The following is a 23,779-nucleotide window of genomic DNA, read 5'->3' as shown; positions in this document are numbered from 1 at the left end:
TGTATGTATCCTATAAGGTTGTGCTCAGACTGTCTTAGTCATGTAGGCTACAGTAGGCTATGGATATGTACAAAATATTATTCTATTCTAAGTGCCCAAATGACCTATGCTCCATTCATTCTGTTATCAATTATCTGTTGGATGTTTCCTCCACTTTATTTTGCTTGTTGACTGTTTATCATATGAAATCTGAGAGACAAACTAAGACCTAAATCTATATTCCTTCCATAGGTCTACAATGACGACAAATGAAGTTAATATATCTTTTGAAAATATTTCACTGTTTAATACTCGGTGACACAACACCCAGCAAGAAGTACCAGCTTGCCAAATCAAGTTTATAAAGCAGGACTCTTGTAACTCTCTGCAGTGGGTAGTCTCACGTAGGCTAGGCATGCATTTCTCAGAAATCACAGACAGTATTCTTTCTGTCTGCTCAGAAAAATGTAGGGGATCTGTTGGCCTGTCTGTCAAACGTATATATGTTTATTATCTACATCAGGTTTCGGATGGTTGTACATTTTTAATTTATATAGTGATTGAATGCAAAACTTAAGAAACAGAGATTTCATCCATAGCACTGCAGTTTAAAACAAATGTTCAGGAATGAAAATATGTTATGAGAGTTTGTCAAATCATCCTCAGTCTTTTTCAAGTTTTTTATTTAGTTGTTTTATTGTATAAATAGCCTCCAAATATAATATTGCATTTATAAGGCCTCTTACAATTTATACATAATTCTATATTGTGAGCTTTAATGAGGAATACATTTATCACATCTGAATATAAGAAATTAAACACATTTTTAGAACCAAGGCAGTTCAGGTCCAAAATCACTTCTGATAAGAGTTATGTTATTAATCCATGATCATGTGCATTGTTCTTTAAATGGCTCTTATGATTAGGGAGGTGAAATTAAATCTGCTTTACAATTAAGATTATAAAATCAAAGTTCACATAGGCTATTGTCTCTCTCCCTGCGCATATTTGCTAGCCAAATGTGTGTCTTTATGGTTGAATAAGAATCACCGTTATAATCATTGGCCAGTACAGAGAATTAAGTAAAACCACAAGTACAAATCCCTACCTCCATCCATGGCTAATTTAGGAAAGGGACCATTTTAGCTAGCTAGCCACCAAGGACAACAACAAAACGAGATGCAACAATTCAAGTTTATTCTGTCAATGACGTTTTGCTTTTGATGTGATTGGTGTGAAGACAAATCCAAACTGGCTTCCCTTGACACATTTTTTGTTGTCCACCAGGACCATTCACAGTTGAGCTCACTCAGATTAGTTTAACACTGATTGGCTATTATTATTATTTATTTATTTTTACCAAGGGAGTCCAAATGCTCGCTGGCTTCCGTTGCATTCAATGCTACGGGCGGCAACAATGTAATACTCTTTTTGACCAGACAGCATCAGATAGATGGGCTACACATACGCTCGGATGCTTTCTCCGGTAAGATACATTCAGCCTCTTGAAAATTTGGTACGTTTTGGGGGAAACCTGGCTTCCCTTGGCATCCATAAATACACACCACTGGTTATGAATTGCAATTCATACAATGTTACAAATTTGCAATATGTGTTATATGTAAAAATTCAAATTTGTTGTGGCTAATGTTAGCTAGGTGGTTAACACTAACGTTATCTTGGTGGCTAACATTAGCTAGGGGTTCAGGGTTAAGGTTAGGAGTTAGGTTAAAGGGTTAAGGTTAGGGTTAGGGGAAAGGTTAGGTAACATGTTAAGTAGTTGCAAAAAAGTCCCTAAAAAGTAGTAAGTAGTTGCAAAGTTGCTATTTAGGTAAAATCCTAAAGTTGTCCGTGATGAGATTCAAACACACACCCTTTGGGTTGCTAAGATGTTTGTGTTATATGCCCACCCATTCACCTCGACCAACCACCCTCCTTCCGTTTTTGCCTTAAGTAACCTGTTTTATGTAACATTACCAAACATAACACAGCATATTAATTTGAGAGTCCCGGATTTTCGTTTACTATGTTACTTCTAGTCTATGAGAACAGGCTGTTCATGTAGACTAGTGTCTACAAATGAATGTGATATTTGAGACTCTCTCACACATTTGTGTTCAGTTTGTGTGTGATATGGCTGTAGGAGGGATGTTTTATTCAACATTATAAAGATGCACGTGTATTAACAATGACAACACTGTCATGTTGATCTGAGTCTTGCTGTTGGAAAACCACATTAGCGCCAGACTTTCGGGTGTCGCAGATGCACCTCCCCTGACTTCACTCCTCGACTTTCGACTGCAGTCGGTTACTTCAGCCTTACCACTCAAACGAGCCCACTATCAATTGAGTATACTGACGCGACAAGTAGGCCTTTCAAACGGCTCAGTCGGAAGATATTGGACTACTTTAGGAGAAAAACAATTAGCGGGGACTTGTCTTCAAAGAAAAGCCCTCAAAATGAACAATATTGCAGTGGAGGGGGATGACCACAGTTTGGAAGTGTCCTCAAAGGGTAAAATCACTGTTAATAATGTTGAAGACAAGTCGAGGGAGGGGGTCTTGCCGAGTGGCCTCAGAAAACCCCGCAGTTACAGGCCAAAATCTAAAGATCATAAAAGGCTTAACCCTCACAAATTAGTTTTGCAATATATTGTGCCATGTATGAATTCATATGGTCTGTGCATTGTGGACAATTTTCTCGGAAACAAAATTGGAGAGCGCGTTCTACAAGAAGTCCGACACATTCACCAAGGTGGAAAGATGCAAGACGGGGAACTTGCAGGTGGAAACTTTGGCAAAAATAAATCCATTCGAGGTGATAAAATTGCGTGGGTGGAAGGGACTGAAACAGGTTGTGAAAACCTTGGCTTTCTATTGACAAGGATGGATAAACTCATCACCTATGCCGACGGTAAACTGGGAAGCTACAAAATTAAAGGGAGGCATAAGGTTAGTAGTATTTTACTCAATCAGGACTGACTGGTATTAATGCACAATCACTAATGCACAATCTGCATGTGTTAGTTTATGATGTTTAGCCTATTCCTTAGGGCAACAGGTGGAAAAAACTGTCTATTCATATTTGATTCAATTGACCTGTTCTGTCTTTGTGCTCATATTGATAGTTCTTAGCCTAGACATTGACACCATTCTATAATTATACACAATTACTGAGTAATAGTAAATACTTCAATAAATTATTTATATTTTGTATTTATTATTGTTATTATTATTATACCCAGACACTTTTCATGGGGATGCAAAAGTCGGGGTTTGTGGCACTTTGCCATTGTCATGTTTACCTTAGTGGAGAGGACGTGCAGCGAGCGGCTTCAAGAGGGCTACATGCGCCTGGTGGAATCCTCAATGGCGGGGGACACTCCTAACGCACGCGCACAGAAATAAACACACACATATATATACATATATATAATTTTTTTATATATAAATTGCATTGGAGATGTTTGTGCAAAGGTCAATTACACAAAGTTGTATCTACTTATAAACGTCTGTATTTTATCATTAGCCCAATGAAAAACGCAATTTTAAACGATCACTTTAATTTTACGCCCAAATTTAAAATTTGGGATATTCATCGTTTATCCGTACTTATTTGTAATTGTGCATTTAGAATAATATGCATTTATAAGCGTAAATGTAGTTCTAATTGTATGTGATCGTGCGTAGGCGTTCTGAGTCAGTTCAATAGAATGAATGAAGGTCCTTGCTTCCCTCCGCCCCTCTAGTGCTACAACACATCTTGCACGTTCTGTAGTTATATCCAGGTGCCTCATTCGCTGCTTGTTTATAGTTTGAAGTTTAGAGTTGCTGCAGAACATAACTCTTCTGTGACATTTCATTTCTTAAGAATTTAATCTAGTCGTTTCTGAGAGCTTCATTGTTGATAAATATTTATCAGTGAACCATACCCTGATGCACTGACATTACCATGCAGTTGCAGTAACAACTTTAGGAGCTGATTTAAGCTGCATTAAATTCCTCATAAATCGTCAAAATGCCTCTTCTGCAACATGTAATGGACACAGAGTTGGAGCGGTTAGCCATGGACCATATTGTCCCATCTCTACTGGACCAAGGATTCTTTTACGTAGACAACTTTCTAGGAGAATTGGTTGGGCACTTTGTTTTGAACCAAGTGAAAGAGATGCACTACTCTGGAGTTCTGCAGGATGGACAGCTGGCTGGTCCTGGCCCTTTTGGGGTCTCCAAAAGGAACATTAGAGGAGATAAGATAGCCTGGGTCAATGGAGGTGAAAAGAGGTGCGAGGCTATTCACCTCCTTCTGACATTAATCGATAAGTTGGTTTCTCTTTGCATCGGTCGACTTGGGAAAAGTATAATTCGAGAAAGATCGAAGGTAAGTTGTGCGACAGTTTTGCGTAAATTGAGCGTGTCGATGGTGTTTGAAGGGGGTCACTGTTTTGACGACAGAGCTAATTTAGTAGGCCTGTACAGTACTACATTACTATAAACGCTACAGTTGTGGACACACCTCTAAACGTATTATTGATGGAAGAAATATGTATATTGTTATTATATGACCTAAACTTTATATAACATGTTAGAGTCTGGCCTATGTCTATATGATGTTCTTACAAATGCACTGTTTATATATAAGGGGTTAAAACAAGTAAAATGTAAACTTTTATGTGCACAAATACAGTGAAATGCCTTTCTTGCAAGCACTAAACCCAACAATAATCAGTAATCATTATCAATGTAGTAGTAAAAATAACATAAGGTAGAACAAAAACACACAATAAATAAAAATAAGAAGAACATGAGAAGTAAGTAAGCTATACTGTATACAGGGTCAGTTCCAATACTATATTCACAATGTGCAGGGATACTGGAGTGAAAGAGGTACAAACACTACATGTCCAAAAGTATGTGGACACCTGCTCGTTAAACATCTCATTCCAAAATCATGGGCATTAATATGGAGTTGGTCCACCGTTTGCTGCTATAACAGCCTCCACTCTTCTGGGAAGGCTTTCCACTAGATGTTGGAACATTGCTGTGGGGACTTATTTCCGTTCAGCCAGAAGAGCATTAGTGAAGTCGAGTACTGATGTTGGGCTATTAGGCCTGGCTCACAGTCGGCGTTCCAATTCATCCTAGAGGTGTTCGATGGGGTTGAGATCAGGGCTCTGTGCATGCCAGTCAAGTTATTCCACACCGATCATGACAAACCATTTCTGGATTGACCTCATTTGTGCACGCACGGGGGCATTGTCATGCTGAAACAGGAAAGGGCCTTCCCCAAACTATTGCCACAAAGTTGGAAGCACAGAATAATCTAGAATGTCATTGTATGCTGTAGCGTTAAGATTTTCCTTCACTGGAACTAAGTGGCCTAGCCCGAACCATGAAAAACAGCCCAGACATTATTCCTCCTCCACCAAACTTTACAGTTGGCACTATGCATTGGGGCTGGTAGCATCTCTTCTGGCATCTGCCAAACCCAGATTTGTCTGTCGTACTGCCAGATAGTGAAGCGTGATTCATCACTCCAGAGAACGTGTTTCCACTGCTCCAGAGTCCAATGGCGACGAGCTTTACACCACTCCAGCCGACACTTGGCTAGGGTGGCTGGAGTCTTCAACGATTTTTGGGCCTTCCTTTCAACCCGCCTGATATAGAGGTCCTGGATGGCAGGGAGCTCGGCCCCGGTGATGTCCTGGGATGTCTTCAGCCTGTCAAGATGCTCTCAATGGTACAGCTGTATAACTTTTTGAGGATTTGATGTCCCACGAGGTCTCCATGACAGTGTGCGTGTGTGGACCATTTTAAGTCCTTGGTGATTTGGACACCGAGGAACCTCTCGACCCGCTCCACTGCACCCCTGTCAATGTAAAACACAACTATTGGGCTATATGGATTTTTATGTCCTATTATTTTATTCTATTCTATTCATTTAAGGGTTGGCCTATGCATTCTGAATTATATACTTTTTTAATGCATATCAGTCAACTTTTTAAAATGTTGTCAGTGAACTTTGGATTGCCACCATTTTGTGTATTTAATACTCCCCTTTTTACCATCATATATTTGTAATAATTGTGAGCCTCAAAGTGTAGGCTTACAGTTGGACCAATTGCTTCCATACTGTAAACATACTTCATTAAATATTTTGCAGGGCTTTGTAAAGCATTGTTGCATAGAGCCATGGCAATCCCACAATCTATTCACAGTAACTTTGATCTTATATGCAGTCAACAGGGAATGCGAACACACGTATGTTGTGTTGATTGCAGTGGAAGTTATGGGTGGTACGTGACTCCTCACACTGCCTATAGCTGTTTGTACTCTCAGAAAATCAGAGTTTCAAGCAGGAAATAGCGTGTGAACATGATACTACATTGCAACACACCAGACTTGGCCATAGTGTCAGCCAGTACTGCACATCCCACCACCACCCACAGACCAACACCCTTCTCCCTTTCTCACATCACTGGACCCTGCTCCCAGCCTTATGTGGACAAACCATTTATCAGATGATAATGTGTCAAAAACAGCAGCAAATGATCATGTGTCATTTATTCATGTTAAATAAGGATTTATAGACGGTTGAGTGCTGCAGTATCTTTGTCACTTGTTTATTTGATAACACTCATTTTAATTGATTTGACTGCTCTGTGGAGATGTTTTATTTGTTGAGATTTGGAAGCAGTTTTGATCAAACATAACAAATGTCAGTGGATTCTAAAGACACAACTTTCCTCATAAGATATCATTACAAAGAAAAGGTGACAAACCTGAAACCATGTCAAAATAGTATTTTAGCTGGTTGACACCCAGCCTGTTCATTTGTCTGTTGTCTGGACTGATTGAGGAGTCATTGACTGTTGGAGGGGGAGAGAGAGAACAAGAGCGGGATATAGAGGGACATGGAGAGAGATAGGGAAAAGGAGAGAGGGAGGAAGAGGGAGAGAGATGGAAGAGCGGGAGAGAGGCCTGTAGACCTAGCAGTGCTATGTTGCGTCTGCTGGCTCATGCTGGACACGTAGCACTGTCATTAAACCTTCAACATCCTGGCAGCCTGCCAGCTCTGCTCTGTGTGGACTTCCCCCTCTTCCCACTCCTCCTTTCTCTTGCTTCATATGTTTTCTCTCTTCTTTGACAACACTGTGTGTACGTGCATACGTGCCCCCACTGTAGACAGTAAACACTGTGTGCGTCATAATACTCCTTTCCTCAGTATGTGCCGACAGGAAATATGCTGCGGTGCAAATAAACTAAAGGATCACTTTATCAGATAAGACCGTTGTGATGTTGCTCCAGAAGAGGTATTTTATTACAGCTTTATTATATGGGTGTGTGCATAATAGTAATCGTTCAACAATCAAAGGAGAGAGATTGTTGAAGGAATAGTCTAAAGGTTGCTGTGAAATTGTTAGGTTGCTGGCATGACACGATTCCAATGCTATTTTTATGGTCATTATATTATCCTTTTGTTTTCGTGTCTGGGGATATTCTTCTTTAAGGAACCTAATATGGACTCTTCCTGGAGAAACTGAAAATCGCAGGATAAGATGGTTTATTTCCAAAATGCTATATCCACCAATTTTTCACTTGTGTTTTTTCCATCAGAAATGAATGCTTATGGGTACCTTTATGTGTGTGTAAATATTACTGTTCTCAGATTTTGTTATTCATAGATTTTTAGATGTGTATTAAAATGGGTTTTGTTGCAAAACGCTATATTGTATTTCCAATGTTTAGCTGGAATGGAATGTTCATATCCTGTATATCTACCATTTAAATTCAACCCATCATAAATATAGCCTCACGCTACAGTGTTTGATTAGAGCTAGGCTTTGTCCCAAATGTCACCATATATCAGGGCTCTCCAACCCTGTTCCTGGAGAGCTACCGTCCTGTAGGTTTTAACTCTAACCGTGTTCCTGGAGAGCTACCGTCCTATAGATTTGAACTCCAACCCTGTTCCTGGAGAGCTACCGTCCTGTAGGTTTTAACTCTAACCGTGTTCCTGGAGAGATACCGTCCTATAGATTTGAACTCTAACCCTGTTCCTGGAGAGCTACCGTCCTATAGGTTTTAACTCTAACCCTGTTCCTGGAGAGCTACCGTCCTGTAGGTTTTAACTCTAACCCTGTTCCTGGAGAGATACCGTCCTATAGGTTTTAACTCTAACCCTGTTCCTGTAGAGCTACCGTCCTATAGGTTTTAACTCTAACCCTGTTCCTGGAGAGCTACCGTCCTATAGGTTTTAACTCTAACCCTGTTCCTGTAGAGCTACCGTCCTATAGGTTTTAACTCTAACCCTGTTCCTGGAGAGATACCATCCCATAGGTTTTAACTCTAACCCTGTTCCTGGAGAGATACCGTCCTATAGGTTTTAACTCTAACCCTGTTCCTGGAGAGCTACCATCCTATAGGTTTTAACTCTAACCCTGTTCCTGGAGAGATACCGTCCTATAGGTTTTAACTCTAACCCTGTTCCTGGAGAGCTACCATCCTATAGGTTTTAACTCTAACCCTGTTCCTGTAGAGCTACCGTCCTGTAGGTTTTAACTCTAACCCTGTTCCTGGAGAGCTACCGTCTTATAGGTTTTAACTCTAACCCTGTTCCCGTAGAGCTACCGTCCTATAGGTTTTAACTCTAACCCTGTTCCTGTAGAGCTACCGTCCTATAGGTTTTAACTCTAACCCTGTTCCTGGAGAGCTACCGTCTTATAGGTTTTAACTCTAACCCTGTTCCCGTAGAGCTACCGTCCTATAGGTTTTAACTCTAACCCTGTTCCTGTAGAGCTACCGTCCTATAGGTTTTAACTCTAACCCTGTTCCTGGAGAGCTACCGTCCTGTAGGTTTTAACTCTAACCCTGTTCCTGGAGAGCTACACTCCTGTAGGTCTTAACTCTAACCCTGTTCCTGGAGAGCTACACTCCTGTAGGTTTTAGAGTTAAAAAGGTTAGAGTTAAAACCTACAGGAGTGCAGCCTAAACCCCCAAACAGAAAGCAATGTTTGCTTGAAACTGGAGCAACAGCATGGCCAGGTGGACTGGGGACAGCAAGGAGTCATAATGCCAGGTAGTCCTGAGGCATGGTCCTAGGGCTCAGGTCCTCCGAGAGTGAGAAAGAAAGAGAGAAAGAGAGAGTTAGAGAGAGCATACTTAAATTCACACAGGACACCGGATAAGACAGGATAAGTACTCCAGATATAACAAACTGACCCTAGCCCCCCCGATACATAAACTACTGCAGCATAAATACTGGAGGCTGAGACAGGAGGGGTCAGGAGACACTGTGGCCCCATCCGATGATACCCCCGGACAGGGCCAAACAGGAAGGATATAACCCCACCCACTTTGCCAAAGCACAGCCCCCACACCACTAGAGGGATATCTTCAACCACCAACTTACCATCCTGAGACAAGGCCGAGTATAGCCCACAAAGATCTCTGCCATGGCACAACCCAAGGGGTGGGCGCCAACCCAGACAGGAAGATCACAACAGTGACTCAACCCACTCAAGTGACGCACCCCTCCTAGGGACGGCATGAAAGAGCACCAGTAAGCCAGTGACTAAGCCCCTGTAATAGGGTTAGAAGCAGAGAATCACAGTGGAAAGAGGGGAACCGGCCAGGCAGAGACAGCAAGGGCGGTTCGTTGCTCCAGAGCCTTTCCGTTGACCTTCACACTCCTGGGCCAGACTAGACTTAATCATATGACCCACTGAAGAGAAGAGTCTTCAGTAAAGACTTAAAGGTTGAGACCGAGAGGGAGGTGTCGTGACTTTGTATTAGTTAATGTGACTACTGTTGCTCATCGAATGATTAAAGTTTCTAATTACGTGATTAACTGGATCAAGCAATTATTAACTCATTAACTTGAGAAAACTAGTTTTTATTTGGTTTCTATTTCCCAAATTAACTCAAAGAATATCAGAATATCGATTTTACAACAGTCGCTAATTTACCAGTTACCTCTACCATCTCGTTCTGAACGTCGTATAGTCCGTGAATCTGCACGGACCCGGGTCTCACCAATGAGTTCGTACCACACCAATGGCTGGCTCATATGTCCTCTGCTCTAGGAATTGCTTATGACCGAGTCAGGTCGCTCCTGAAAGCGATCGACAGAAATAACCCTAAATTGGGCCCAACTAGTATTATCTTCAGAATGCCTGCATCGGCTGGTACTTATGCCCTAGCTCGTAGCATTCAGTAGACCTCCCCTACACACTGGCTTTCGTCAGAAATACCACAGGGGTGGTTCCCTCCAGACCAGTATCTGGGTGCAATTGAACGTCACAAACACACACACACTTCTCTCCCACACTAGTCCTGCCTATAGCTATTAATGGTATATATGCATCTTGCTACAGATAAAGATAACTAAGGCCAGGGCGTGACAGTACCCCCCCTCAACGTGCGGACTCCCGGCCGCACACCTAAACCCATCGGGGAGGGTTTGGGTGGGCGTCTGTCCACGGTGGCGGCTCTGGCGCAGGACGTGGACCCCACTCCACCATGGTCTTAGTCTGCTTTTTTAGCGTCCTTTGAGTGGCGACCCTCGCCGCCGACCTTGGCCTAGTAACCGTAACAAAGGGCCCACCTGGACTAAGGGGTGCCTCATTACTGAGGAAGCTCAGGACCGAGGGGTAGCTCAGGACTAAGAGGTAGCTCAGGCAGGTTGACGGCTCTGGCAGATCCTGGCTGAATGGCGGCTCTGGCGGATCCTGGCTGACTGGCGGCTCTGGCGGGTCCTGGCAGACTGGCGGCTCTGGCGGGTCCTGGCAGACTGGCGGCTCTGGCGGATCCTGGCAGACTGCCGGCTCTGGCGGCTCCCTGCAGACTGGAGACTCTGGCGGCTCTGGACAGACGGGAGACTCTGGCGGCTCTGGACAGACGGGAGACTCTGGCGGCTCTGGACAGACGGGAGACTCTGGCGGCTCTGGACAGACGGGAGACTCTGGCGGCTCTGGACAGACGGGAGACTCTGGCGGCTCTGGACAGACGGGAGACTCTGGCGGCTCTGGACAGACGGGAGACTCTGGCGGCTCTGGACAGACGGGAGACTCTGGCGGCTCTGGACAGACGGGAGACTCTGGCGGCTCTGGACAGACGGGAGACTCTGGCGGCTCTGGACAGACGGGAGACTCTGGCGGCTCTGGACTGACGGGAGACTCTGGCGGCTCTGGACTGACGGGAGACTCTGGCGGCTCTGGACTGACGGGAGACTCTGGCGGCTCTGGACAGACGGGAGACTCTGGCGGCTCTGGACAGACGGGACACTCTGGCGGCTCTGGACAGACGGGAGACTCTGGCGGCTCTGGACTGACGGGAGACTCTGGCGGCTCTGGACAGACGGGAAACTCTGGCGGCTCTGGACAGACGGGAGACTCTAGCAGCTCTGGACAGACGGGAGACTCTAGCAGCTCTGGACAGATGGGAGACTCTAGCAGCTCTGGACAGACGGGAGACTCTAGCAGCTCTGGACAGACGGGAGACTCTAGCAGCGCTGGACAGACAAGGCGCACTGTAGGCCTGGTGCGTGGTGCCGGCGTTGGTGTTACTGGGCCGAGGACACGCACCTCAGGGCGAGTGCGGGGAGGAGGAACAGGGAGTACTGGGCTCTGGACACACATAGGAAGCATGGTGCGGGAGGCTGCCACCGGAGGGCTGGTGCGTGTAGGTGGCACTGGACAGTGCAGGCGCACTGGAGCTCTTGAGCACCGAGCCTGCCCAACCTTACCTGACTCGATGCCCACTCTACCGCACCGAGCTATGCACCCGCACTGGAGACACCGTGCGCTCCACAGCATAACACGGTGCCTGCCCGGTCTCTCTAGCCCCCCGGTAAGCACAGGAAGTTGGCGCAGGTGTCCTACCTGGCTTCGCCATACTTCCTGTGTGCCCCCCCCAAGAAATTTTAGGAGCTGACTCTCGGGCTTCCTACCACGCCGCCGTGCTCGTTTCTCCAACTCCATTCTCCTGTAACCTTCCTCGCACTGCTCCATCGAATCCCAGGCGGGCTCCGGCACTCTCCCTGGGTCGACCGCCCACCTGTCTATCTCTTCCCAAGTTGTATAGTCCAGATTCTGCTTCCATGTCCCGAAATCCTGACATCGCTGCCTCTCCTGCTCCTCGTAATGCCGCCTCTCTGCTTTCGCTGCCTCCAGCTCTGCTTTGGGGCGGCGATATTCCCCCGGCTCTGCCCAGGGTCCTTTTCCGTCCAACTCGTCCTCCCATGTCCATGAGTCTTGTGATGCTGGCTGCTTCTCCTGCTGCCGCTGCCTCTCCTGCTGTTGCTGCTGCTGCTTTTCACCACGCCGCTTGGTCCTGTTGTGGTGGGTGATTCTGTCATGGTTTTCTTCCTGGGAAGGAGAGGCGGACCAAAACGCAGCGTGGTTATAGTTCATGGTTCTTTATTAAGAAAACTCAAACATTAACAAACTACAAAACAATAAACGGAAAACCGAAACAGCCCTATCTGGTGCAGCAAACACAAAGACAGGAAACAATCACCCACAAAATACCCAAAGAATGTGGCTGCCTAAATATGGTTCCCAATCAGAGACAACAATAAACACCTGCCTCTGATTGAGAACCAATCTAGGCAACCATAGACTTACCTAGATACCTAAACTGAACACAACCCCATAAATCTACAAAAACCCCTAGACAAGACAGAACACATAAATCACCCATATCACACCCTGGCCTAACTAAAATAATAAAGAAAACAAAGATAACTAAGGCCAGGGAGTGACAGGCTAGCACTGGAGTAATATGATCAAATGCTTTGGTTCTAGTCAGGATTCTAGCAGCCGTATTTAGCACTAACTGAAGTTTATTTAGTGCTTTATCCGGGTAGCCGGAAAGTAGAGCATTGCAGTAGTCTAACCTAGAAGTAACAAAAGCATGGATACATTTTTCTGCATCATTTTTGGACAGAAAGTTTCTGATTTTTGCAATGTTACGTAGATGGAAAAAAGCTGTCTTTGAAACAGTCTTGATATGTTCGTCAAAAGAGAAATCAGGGTCCAGAGTAACGCCGAGGTCCTTCACAGTTTTATTTGAGACAGCTGTACAACCATTAAGATTAATTGTCAGATTCAACAGAAGATCTCAGAAGATCATGAAAATCAAGATCAAGAGAGCTTTTGCCATTCTGCTCCACAGGAGGTTTCTGTCCTCCCTGAGCTCGGCTTAGGACTCCTGCGTTACCGTTTGACAGGTGTACCGCCCTTCTACAAAGTATTGACTCAGGGGTGTTAATACTTATGTAAATGAGATATTTCTGTATTTATACATTTTACACACAATACATTTTCTCCAATTTCTAAAAACATTTTTCCACTTTGTCATTATTGGGTATTATGTGTAGATGGGTGAGAATTATTATTTTTTAATCCATTTTAAATTCAAGCTGTAACAAAACAAAAGATGGACTAATTCAAAGGCACTGTACATCTATTAAACAAATAAATCCTTGTCCGATTACGTTCCTTCGTGTCTACACCTACTAGCCTTAACTTGTGATCCATATCTGATGCCCAAATGAAATGTTACATGACAGAATGTCACTTGGCCTCTAGTAAACCCTCTATCTGACCCAATGTGCCCACCCCTGGTCGTAACCACACGCGTCTTCATCTGCATTGCTTTGAGGGCTTTTCTTGGCTTTCTTATCACAAGATAGATTACCACAGTTTGGTTAATTGTGCTTCCTTGGATGCTGACTGAATGCACGTAGGCCAGTTCTGCTGAAACCACAACGCTCCCTCCCCAAACAACGCTTACAGGAAATGTTCTGCAACCAAGATATTAACCCATAAATGTCTTCATGTTATGTTTTTTATCTCTGATTTGCAGAAACTATTTCTGTATTCTTAGAATATAGTCAAGGCATTTCCACAAATATTTTCTCACAAAAAAGGCTTCTGTAATGGTGTACACTACAGTTATCATGTTACATATGTCACATGATCAGCGATTATACAAATGATAATGTGTATCAGACTGAGAACTAATGTTTTGTGGTTTGTTTTGTCTGTTTCAGGCGATGGTGGCGTGTTATCCAGGGAAAGGGACAGGATATGTGAAACATGTGGACAATCCCAATGCTGACGGTCGCTGCATCACCTGTATCTACTACCTCAACAAAAACTGGAACCCCCAGGTGAGCTGCAGATTTATAACATATTTATGACATATTACTGCATATATTTAATTTCGGGAAAAAAGTAGATGATGCTTAACCAACGCGAGTAGAGGTGGAACCTAAAAATGTATAGAGATCATTGGACAGGAAAAGGCGCATCACTGGCTCACCATAAAAAACATATTTGTTTTATTTTGAAGTTTAAAAAATTGATGTTTTGGCCTTCAATGGTCTTCTGCAGAAGGTATTTGAAGGCCGAAACGTCTAGCTTTTAAACTTGTCTCATAAAACTAAGCGTTTGCTGTCCAATTTTTTATTTAATTTCGTACATATTCTTATGACGTTTTATATGTTTTTTACTATGGGAGACACCCACAGTCCTTTCAGATTACAGTTTGGTTTTCAAGACAGTCACTGTACTGTCAGTTTAATTGTTCGGTTCCCTTTATAACATCAGGATTCTTGTCATATTTATGGTTTATATTTAGAGACAATGAAAATGTTAGATATTGCCGTCCACTGTTTGTTGGATAACCCCCTCCGATTTAGGATCTTTGTAAATTGCAGAGCAAGCCTCTTACGGCTCAACTTGCTATTCTGTAAAGCTGAAATGAACAATGTGTCTTTGTTATTTTGGCAGGAGCATGGAGGAATTCTTCGCATTTTTCCCGAAGGCAAATCCTACGTTGCAGATGTTGAGCCCCTGTTTGACAGACTGCTGTTCTTTTGGTCAGATAGAAGGAATCCACATGAGGTGCAGCCTTCATATGCAACAAGGTCTGTTTGATGCATCATACTGTTATTATTATACTGATAATTATTCATATGCAAAAATGTCTGAATCTGCGGTTGAATGTATCATACTGTGATTATTATACAGAAGACATTTCTCAGTTAATTTTCTTGACACTGTTAGATTTTCATAAAATGCTAAAGAAGATGTAATGTAATTATGTAATAATACTAATAATTCAGAATATTGCTTTGTTCCAGATATGCTATAACCGTGTGGTATTTCGATTCAGAAGAAAGGGCAGAGGCAAAGAGACGGTTTAGAGACTTAACAGGTACATTTCTCCATTGGATTATTTTACTTACTTCTATGTGTAAAGAAAAACATTCGTTAACACTTTACATGAAGTAGCTCTTATTCCTGCATAGTAACATTGTAGTTACTACAGTCAGGTTAACTGGCATCAGGTTACACCATGTATCCTAATGTAACCTAATCCTTTACTTAGTCGCTACATCCATTTTCAGATTTATAGATTAATCATATACACCCATTGATTCTTGAAAAGTTTAACATATAAATGCCTCATTAATTTAGTTCAACTGTCGTACCCCATCAGAACCCAAAATATAAGCTTGCTTCACTACAATGTTTGTAACCAATTTAAATGTAAACACACACTGTATAGCCTCAAAACATGTTTAAGGGCTCGAGGGCTCTGTTCAGTCTGGAAAGCTGAAGTGTTACAGATTCCACGATACAAATGTAAAGGTGATTTTTGATTGAGCCGACATATGCAGCATTTACCGTGAATGCAGTCTCAGCTACAACGGGAACATTGCCTTTAAATTTCAAACACGCTGTAAAGCTGAAATTCTGCAAGTCATATTGAATAGAGCCCTAAAACTATCATTTATACAGTAGTTTTAAGTCCTTGCATCCACAACTCTGTCTATGAATTTTAGAGTGGTTCCATTTCTCCAGGCCCATCTCCCAGCCCAAAGCAAAGGGGGGCGACCACTTTGTTATTATTTAAATGAAGGATTCTAACTTTAATGGCCTTAATCTATTTCAGCCTCCACCCAAGACCCGGACGGAAGCAGTACTCCCTGAACTTTGACCTCATAAGAGACTCCATCCTGTGTGACACAATACAACACTGGATCCCTAATCCTTTGTGCTGACAGAGTTGTCATGCTTTGGTCTAATCACTGTTTGGACTGTGCTGTGGTACCTCTTCTAAACGCTACAAAGATGTTGAAAGCTACAAAGATGTGTGGTTGTGGTAGATGATAAGAAGAGACGTTAATGGCTTTGTGCATATATTTAGAAATAAAATGATTTTCTGCTCCTTTCAATAACAGCGATTCTCGTCATTGTAGTTAAATTAATCAACCCAAATAATACTGTACTACTTCCTGAAATGTCTTTATATAATATAGTTAAAGAATGTATTTGGGTTAAAATAACTGAATTTTCTCCTTTAACTACTGCTGTTCTAAAATAATTGATTACCAGTTCATGCATGCCGGTTTGTATAGTTCTGTTTGAGAGAGAGAGAGCGAGAGAGAGAGAGCGAGAGAGAGAGAGAGAGAGAGAGAGAGCAAGAGAGAGAGAGAGAGCGAGAGAGAGAGAGAGAGAGCGAGAGAGAGAGAGAGAGAGAGAGAGAGAGAGAGAGAGAGAGAGAGAGAGAGGGTGAGGTGTGTGCATGCTCACGTGTGTATTATACAATTTGGCTCATCTATAATTAAAATGTTTGCATGTAAATCTTGAACAGTAAAGATGAATTGAGGTGACTATGTTATGATGAAAATCACTAAGGCCTAGATTCAATCAGATCAAGCGTTAACTGACGATAGCTGACACCTGCATAGCTGATGTTTTGGCGCTGTTGGAAGTGGAACAGCATTGGAGATGTCAAATCGCAGCTGCTCTTGATCATTGTCAGGAAGCCACAGCCGTCACACTTCCGTTAGAAGTTCAGAATGAGAAAGTATAGACTATATAGAAATAATGACGCTCAAGCTGAAAATCATTAAACAAACGGATGAGGATTTCTATCAGCCTACTCGAGGTGTAGATTACATCTTACATTCCAGTATTCCAACTTGTAAACAAGGCTGCATGGGATTTCTCTTAATGCGACTCCATGAGGCCGATGGCAATGTCCACTTTAGGTATGTGCCAGGTGCCGCTTGTTGATTTGACAGCGCTAACGCTGTTCCCCCTCCATCACCACCAAAACATCCAAAACAGGTGTGAGCTATCACCGGTTAACGCTTGATCTGAATCGTCTGACTTGTTTTAAGTTGGTAATGCAATCTGGAGCACTCAAGGGCCAATCCAAAAAGGCGCCCCTATTTTTCTATGTGGTGCACTACTTTACACCAGCTTCTGTATATACGCCTTGTGAGAAAAAAAATCAATTGTTGATGCAACATTCAACTGTTTACAGAGGTGGTGAATGAAAAACTGTTCATTGTGGATACACAGCACTCTATGTGTGGTTGTTATCTGTAATGGATTTTTGTGCTTAAAATCAGCTTGCATGCTGGTCAGCCAAGCTGGTGGATACAGTTTATAGTATGGTGAATCATGTGGTTTTGTTAATGTTTGTTACTTATATTCAAGACAAAATACAATTATTTTCCACCTGAATATTGTCACAGTTTGTACTACATTTGTATCATAAAAAGGGTTAGGTTGAGGGTTAAACATTTGGTTAGAGTTAGGGTTGAACTGGGTTGTGGTCATGAAGCTAGGGTTAGAGTTAGGGTCTGGTTTCGGTTAGGGTTAGGGACATGAAGCTAACCCTAGCTTACCCTAGCTTCATGTCCACACCCCAGTTCAACCCTTAGTCTAGCCATAAACCCAACCCTAAGCCTAACCCTAAACCAAACCCTGACCCTAACCCTAACTTCATGTCCATACCCCGGTTCAACCTAGTTCAACCTAGAGGCTAGTTAAGCATCATATCACCTCCACCTTACCTGACACCCTAGACCCACTTCAATTCGCATACTGCCATTGCACTGCACGCTGCCCCATCCCACCTGGACAAGAGGAATACCTATGTAAGAATGCTGTTCATTGACTATAGCTCAGCCTTCAACACCATACTACCCTCCAAGCTCATCATTAAGCTCGGGGCCCTGGGTCTGAGCCCCGCACTGTGCAACTGGCTCCTGGACCTCCTGACTGGCCACACCCAGCTGGTAAAGGTAGGAAACAACACCTCCACTATCCTGATCCTCAACACAGGGGCCCCACAAGGGTTCGTGCTCAGCCCCCTCCTGTACTCCCTGTTCACTCATGACTGTATGGCCACTAATGCCTCCAACTCAATCATGAAGTTGGCAGACGACACAACAGTAGCAGGCCTGATTACCAACAATGACAAGACGTCCTACAGGGAGGAGGTGAGAGCCCTGGTGGAGTGGTGCCAGGAAAATAACCTCTCCCTCTACATCAACAAAATGAAGGAGTTGATCGTGGACTTAAGGAGACAACAGAGAGAGCACGCCCCTATTCACATGGACGGACCGCAGGGTCCTCGGCGTACACATCAATGACAATCTGAAATGGTCCACCCACACAGACAGTGTGGTGAAGAAGGCGCAACAGCGCCTCTTCAACCTCAGCCTCAGGAGGCTGAAGAAATTTGCAACTGCAAATAGTCTGGGTAGCCATTTGACTAGATGTTCAGGAGTCTTATGGCTAGGAGGTAGAAGCTGTTTAGAAGCCTCTTGCTCGTGGCCGAGCAGTTGCTTTACCAGGCAGTGATTCAACCAGGATGCTCTCGATGGTGCAGCTGTAGAACCTTTTGAGGATCTGAGGACCAATGCCAAATATTTTCAGTCTCCTCAGGGGGAATAGGTTTTGTCATGCTCTCTTCATGACTGTCTTGGTGTGCTTGGTCCATGTTAGTTTGTTGGTGATGTGGACCCCAAGGAACTTGATGTTCTCAACCTGCTCCACTGCAGCCCCATCGATGAGAATGGGGGCGTGCTCGGTCCTCTTTTTCCTGTAGTCCACAATCATCTCCTTTGTCTTGATCACGTTGAGAGAAAGGTTGTTGTCCTGGCAAGCACACTGCCATGTCTCTGATCTCCTTATAGGCTGTCTCGTCGTTTTTGTCGTTGTCGGTGATCAGGCCTTCCACTGTTGTGTCATCGGCAAACTTAATGATGGTGTTGTAGTCATACCTGGCCATGCAGTCATGAGTGAACAGGGAGTACAGGAGGGGAGTGAGCACGCACCCCTGAGGGGCCACTGTGTTGAGGATCAGCGTGGCGGATGTGTTTTTACCTACCCTTACCACTTGGGGGCGGCACATCAGGAAGTCCAGGATCCAGTTTGCGAGGGAGGTGTTTAGTCCCAGGGTCCTTAGCTTAGTGATGAGCTTTGAGGGCACTAGTCATATAGTCATTTAGGCAGGTTACCTTTGTGTTCTTGGGCACAGGGACTATGGTGGTCTGCCTCTTTAAATCTGCATATTCCTCCAAAGCTCAGTTGTCCTGAGTCTGCCAGGACCTAGGATCAAGAGAGACACTTAAGTGTTTTAGTACTATATCTCTTGACACATTGATGAAAATAATCATGGCCTCTAACCTTAAAAAACTATCGGCCTATATCGAATCTTCCATTCCTCTCAACATTTTTACAAAAGGCTGTTGCGCAGCAACTCACTGCCTTCCTGAAGACAAACAATGTATACGAAATGCTTCAGTCTGGTTTTAGACCCCATCATAGCACTGAGACTGCACTTGTGAAGGTGGTAAATTACCTTTTAATGGCGTCAGACCGAGGCTCTGCATCTGTCCTCGTGCTCCTAGACCTTAGTGCTGCTTTTGATACCATCGATCACCACATTCTTTTGGTGAGATTGGAAACCCAAATTGGTCTACATGGACAAGTTCTGGCCTGGTTTAGATCTTATCTGTCGGAAAGATATCAGTTTGTCTCTGTGAATGGTTTGTCCTCTGACAAATCAACTGTACATTTCGGTGTTCCTCAAGGTTCTGTTTTAGGACCACTATTGTTTTCACTATATATTTTACCTCTTGGGGATGTCATTCGAAAACATAATGTTAACTTTCACTGCTATGCGGATGACACACAGCTGTACATTTCAATGAAACATGGTGAAGCCCCAAAATTGCCCTCGCTAGAAGCCTGTGTTTCAGACATAAGGAAGTGGATGGCTGCAAACTTTCTACTTTTAAACTCGGACAAAACAGAGATGCTTGTTTGAGGTCCCAAGAAACAAAGAGATATTCTGTTGAATCTGACAATTAATCTTAATGGTTCAAATAAAACTGTGAAGGACCTCAGCGTTACTCTGGACCCTAATTTCTCTTTTGACTAACATATGAAGACTGTTTCAAGGACAGCTTTTTTCCATCTGCGTAACATTGCAAAAATCAGAAACTGTCTGTCCAAAAATGAGGCAGAAAAATGTGTCCATGCTTTTGTTACTTCTAGGTTAGAATACTGCAATGCTTTACTTTCCGGCTACCCGGATAAAGCACTAAATATACTTCAGTTAGTGCTAAATACGGCTTCTAGACTGGCTTCCACACTGGCTTCCTGTTAAGGCAAGGGCTCATTTCAAGGTTTTACTGCTAACCTACAAAGCATTACATGGGCTTGCTCCTACCTATCTTTCTGATTTGGTAATACCGTACATACCTACACATACGCTACGTTCACAAGACGCAGGCCTCCTAATTGTCCCTAGAATGTCAATGCAAACAGCTGGTGGCAGGGCTTTCTCCTATAGGGCTTTCTCCTATAGAGCTCCATTTTCATGGAATAGTCTACCCAATGTGAGAGACGCAGACTCGGTCTCAATCTTTAAGTCTTTACTGAAGACTCTTCTCTTCAGTGGGTCATATGATTGAGTCTAGTCTGGCCCAGGAGTGTGAAGGTGAACGGAAAGGCTCTGGAGCAACAAACCACCCTTGCTGCCTCTGCCTGGCCGGTTCCCCTCTCTCCACTGGGATTCTCTGCCTCTAACCCTATTACAGGGGCTGAGTCACTGGCTTACTGGTGCTCTTTCATGCCGTCCCTAGGAGGGGTGCGTCACTTGAGTGGGCTGAGTCACTGACGTGATCTTCCTGTCTGGGTTGGCGCCCCCCCTTGGGTTGTGCCGTAGCTGAGATCTTTGTGGGCTATACTCGGCCTTGTCTCAGGATGGTAAGTTGGTGGTTGAAGATATCCCTCTAGTGGTGTGGGGGCTGTGCTTTGGCAAAGTGGGTGGGGTTATATCCTTCCTGTTTGGCCCTGTCCGGGGGTATCATCGGATGGGGCCACAGTGTCTCCTGATCCCTCCTGTCTCAGCCTTCAGTATTTATGCTGCAGTAGTTTATGTATAGGGTCAGTTTGTTTTATCTGGAGTACTTCTCCTGTCTTATCCGGTGTCCTGTGTGAATTTAAGTATGCTCTCTCTAATTCTCTCTTTCTCTCTTTCTTTCTACTCTCGGAGGACCTGAGCCCTAGGACCATGCCTCAGGACTACCTGGCATGATGATTCCTTGCTGTCCCCAGTCCACCTGGCCTTGCTGCTGCTCCAGTTTCAACTGTTCTGCCTGCGGCTTTTCATAGCCGATCATTAAGAGTATCTCTACCGCTCCTGCTGTCTCTAGAGAGTTGAAAACAGCAGGTCTGGGACAGGTAGCACGTCCTGTTTACCGCACGTGCTACCTGTCCCAGACCTGCTGTTTTCAACTCTCTGGAGACAGCAGGAGTGGTTGAGATACTCTTAGTGATCGGCTATGAAAAGCCAACTGACATTTACTCCTGAGGTGCTGACTTGCTGCACCCTCGACAACTACTGTGATTATTATTATTTGACCATGCTGGTCATTTATGAACATTTGAACATCTTGGCCATGTTCTGTTATAATCTCCACCCGGCACAGCCAGAAGAGGACTGGCCACACCTCATAGCCTGGTTCCTCTCTAGGTTTCTTCCTAGGTTTTGGCCTTTCTCTGGAGTTTTTCCTAGCCACCGTGCTTCTACACCTGCATTGCTTGCTGTTTGGGGTTTTAGGCTGAGTTTCCGAACAGCACTTTGAGATATCAGCTGATGTACGAAGGGCTATATAAATAAATTTGATTTGATTTGATTTAAAACATGTTGGTATTACAGACTCGGGCAGGGAGAGGTTGAAAATGTCAGTGAAGACACTTGCCAGTTGGTCAGAGCATGCTCGCAGTACACGTCCTGGTAATCCATCTGGCCCTGCGGCCTTGTGAATGTTGACCTGTCTAAAGGTCTTACATCGGCTGCCGAGAGCGTGCTCACACAGTCTTCCGGAACATTTGGTGCTCTTATGCATGTTTCAACCCTGCACCTTAGAGGCTGTACTCATTTCATATGTATATACCGTATTCTACTGTATTTTAATCAATGCCACTCCGATATTGCTCATCCTAATATTTATATATTTCTTAATTCCATTATTTTATTTTTAGATTTGTGTGTATTGTTGTGAATTGTTAGATATTACTGCACGGTTGGAGCTAGGAACACAAGCATTTTGATTCACCTGCAATAACATCTGCTAAATATGTTTATGTGACCAATACAATTTGATTTGATCCCTAGCCATATTCCATATGAAATAGAGGACTATCTTGTGCATATTTTGACGAGGAAATACAAGACAAAATTAGTTTGTGGCTATAGACCACATATACCACAAACGTATTGTTATAATAAACTAATTAGAAGATTAAAAACATATACTTTTTCATACCCGTGGTATTACGGTCTGATGTACCACAGCTTTCAGCCAATCAGCATTCAGGGCTCGAACCACCCAGTTTATAATTGATAATTTACTGTGTCTGTTATGCACTTATGTATTTGCCCACTAGATGTCCCACTTGCACCTTGTGTAGCTTCTTTTCCCATAAAAGGTGGTTAAACCGCTTTGGGGAGATGTCATGCAGTAAGAAGGGGAGGGAATTCATGAAACCCTTTTCAACCAATCCCTGTAACTAGGTGCACTGAAAGAATACAATACAAATAAACTCAACAGTAGGCTTGTATTAATTCAAACATTCTCCCTGAATCTACTGTAATAGCCTGTATGAATTATCCATGTATTACCAATATTGATTGAATAGTGTCTAGTGATGGTCCTCTTATACCTGTACATTTCTAAAGATTTGCTAATCTTACTAATCTTAAACAAAAATGAGATAACTGAGTGGTCTAAAAATGATTCTAAAATAAATCTAGGGTAACTACCATGTAAATAAATTAGGGACAAAACTGTATTTCTACCTTTATTTAACAACAAATTCTTATTTTCAATGACGGCCTAGGAACAGTGGGTTAACTGCCTGTTCAAGGGCAGAACGACAGATTTGTACCTTGTCAGCTCAGGGGTTTGAACTCTAAAGTGCCACCAAAGTTTTAAAATCAAATTCATTTTAAATTCGGGAAGCATACAACAGTGTTTTAGCATTTCTATTCCTTTCATAAATCAAATTAAAATGATTTGATGCATGTTTTCACCTTATAGTTAGGGTTTATGTTTTATGTGTATGTACAATTTTCCTTGATGATTGTGAATAATGCAAGAAGAGCTTCATAACTTTGACCGAAATATAAAAATGTAACCACGGACAAAGCAATTAAATTGCAATGAAACTAATGAAAACTAACTTCATTTTAAGCTCTCCTGTTTGTGTAGTGATTTTTCTCTGCTGATTAAAACGGTGGATATATCAGTCTAATCAGATGTACACTAGAAAGCTCACCCATTATTCTAGTGTACAAACAGATTACTGTGAAATTCTAAATCTGAATCAGAAGGTTGGTCTGGTTGGATGAGTTCTGAGATGGACAGCTTGAGGGCATTAGAGAAGCTTCAGATTCATAGTTTCTCTCTGCC

General features: G+C 43.3%; 1 protein-coding gene across 3 annotated transcripts; it reads left to right on the top strand.

Annotated features, from left to right (window-relative positions):
• The first annotated feature begins 2,050 nt into the window (after positions 1 to 2,050).
• LOC110505778 (prolyl hydroxylase EGLN3) lies at positions 2,051 to 17,528 on the top strand. 3 transcript variants are annotated; one of them, XM_021585210.3, is made up of 5 exons: positions 2,051 to 2,931; positions 14,036 to 14,155; positions 14,778 to 14,914; positions 15,131 to 15,204; positions 15,946 to 17,528. In XM_021585210.3, the coding sequence occupies exons 1-5, from the start codon at positions 2,440 to 2,442 to the stop codon at positions 15,981 to 15,983; spliced, it is 861 nt and encodes a 286-aa protein (XP_021440885.3). In that variant the 5' UTR covers positions 2,051 to 2,439; the 3' UTR covers positions 15,984 to 17,528. The 3 variants fall into 3 exon arrangements, with proteins under 3 accessions (XP_021440885.3, XP_021440886.1, XP_090077238.1); XM_021585211.3 differs by lacking the exon at positions 2,051 to 2,931 and adding an exon at positions 3,709 to 4,360; XM_090221112.1 differs by lacking the exon at positions 2,051 to 2,931 and adding an exon at positions 7,118 to 7,292.
• The last annotated feature ends 6,251 nt before the right edge of the window (positions 17,529 to 23,779 follow it).

The sequence above is a fragment of the Oncorhynchus mykiss genome, chromosome 25 (assembly GCF_057628025.1).
Source record: "Oncorhynchus mykiss isolate SJ-2025 chromosome 25, ASM5762802v1, whole genome shotgun sequence".
In the NCBI taxonomy this organism is placed as follows: domain Eukaryota; kingdom Metazoa; phylum Chordata; class Actinopteri; order Salmoniformes; family Salmonidae; genus Oncorhynchus; species Oncorhynchus mykiss.
This window is presented reverse-complemented; position numbering and strand designations above follow the sequence as displayed.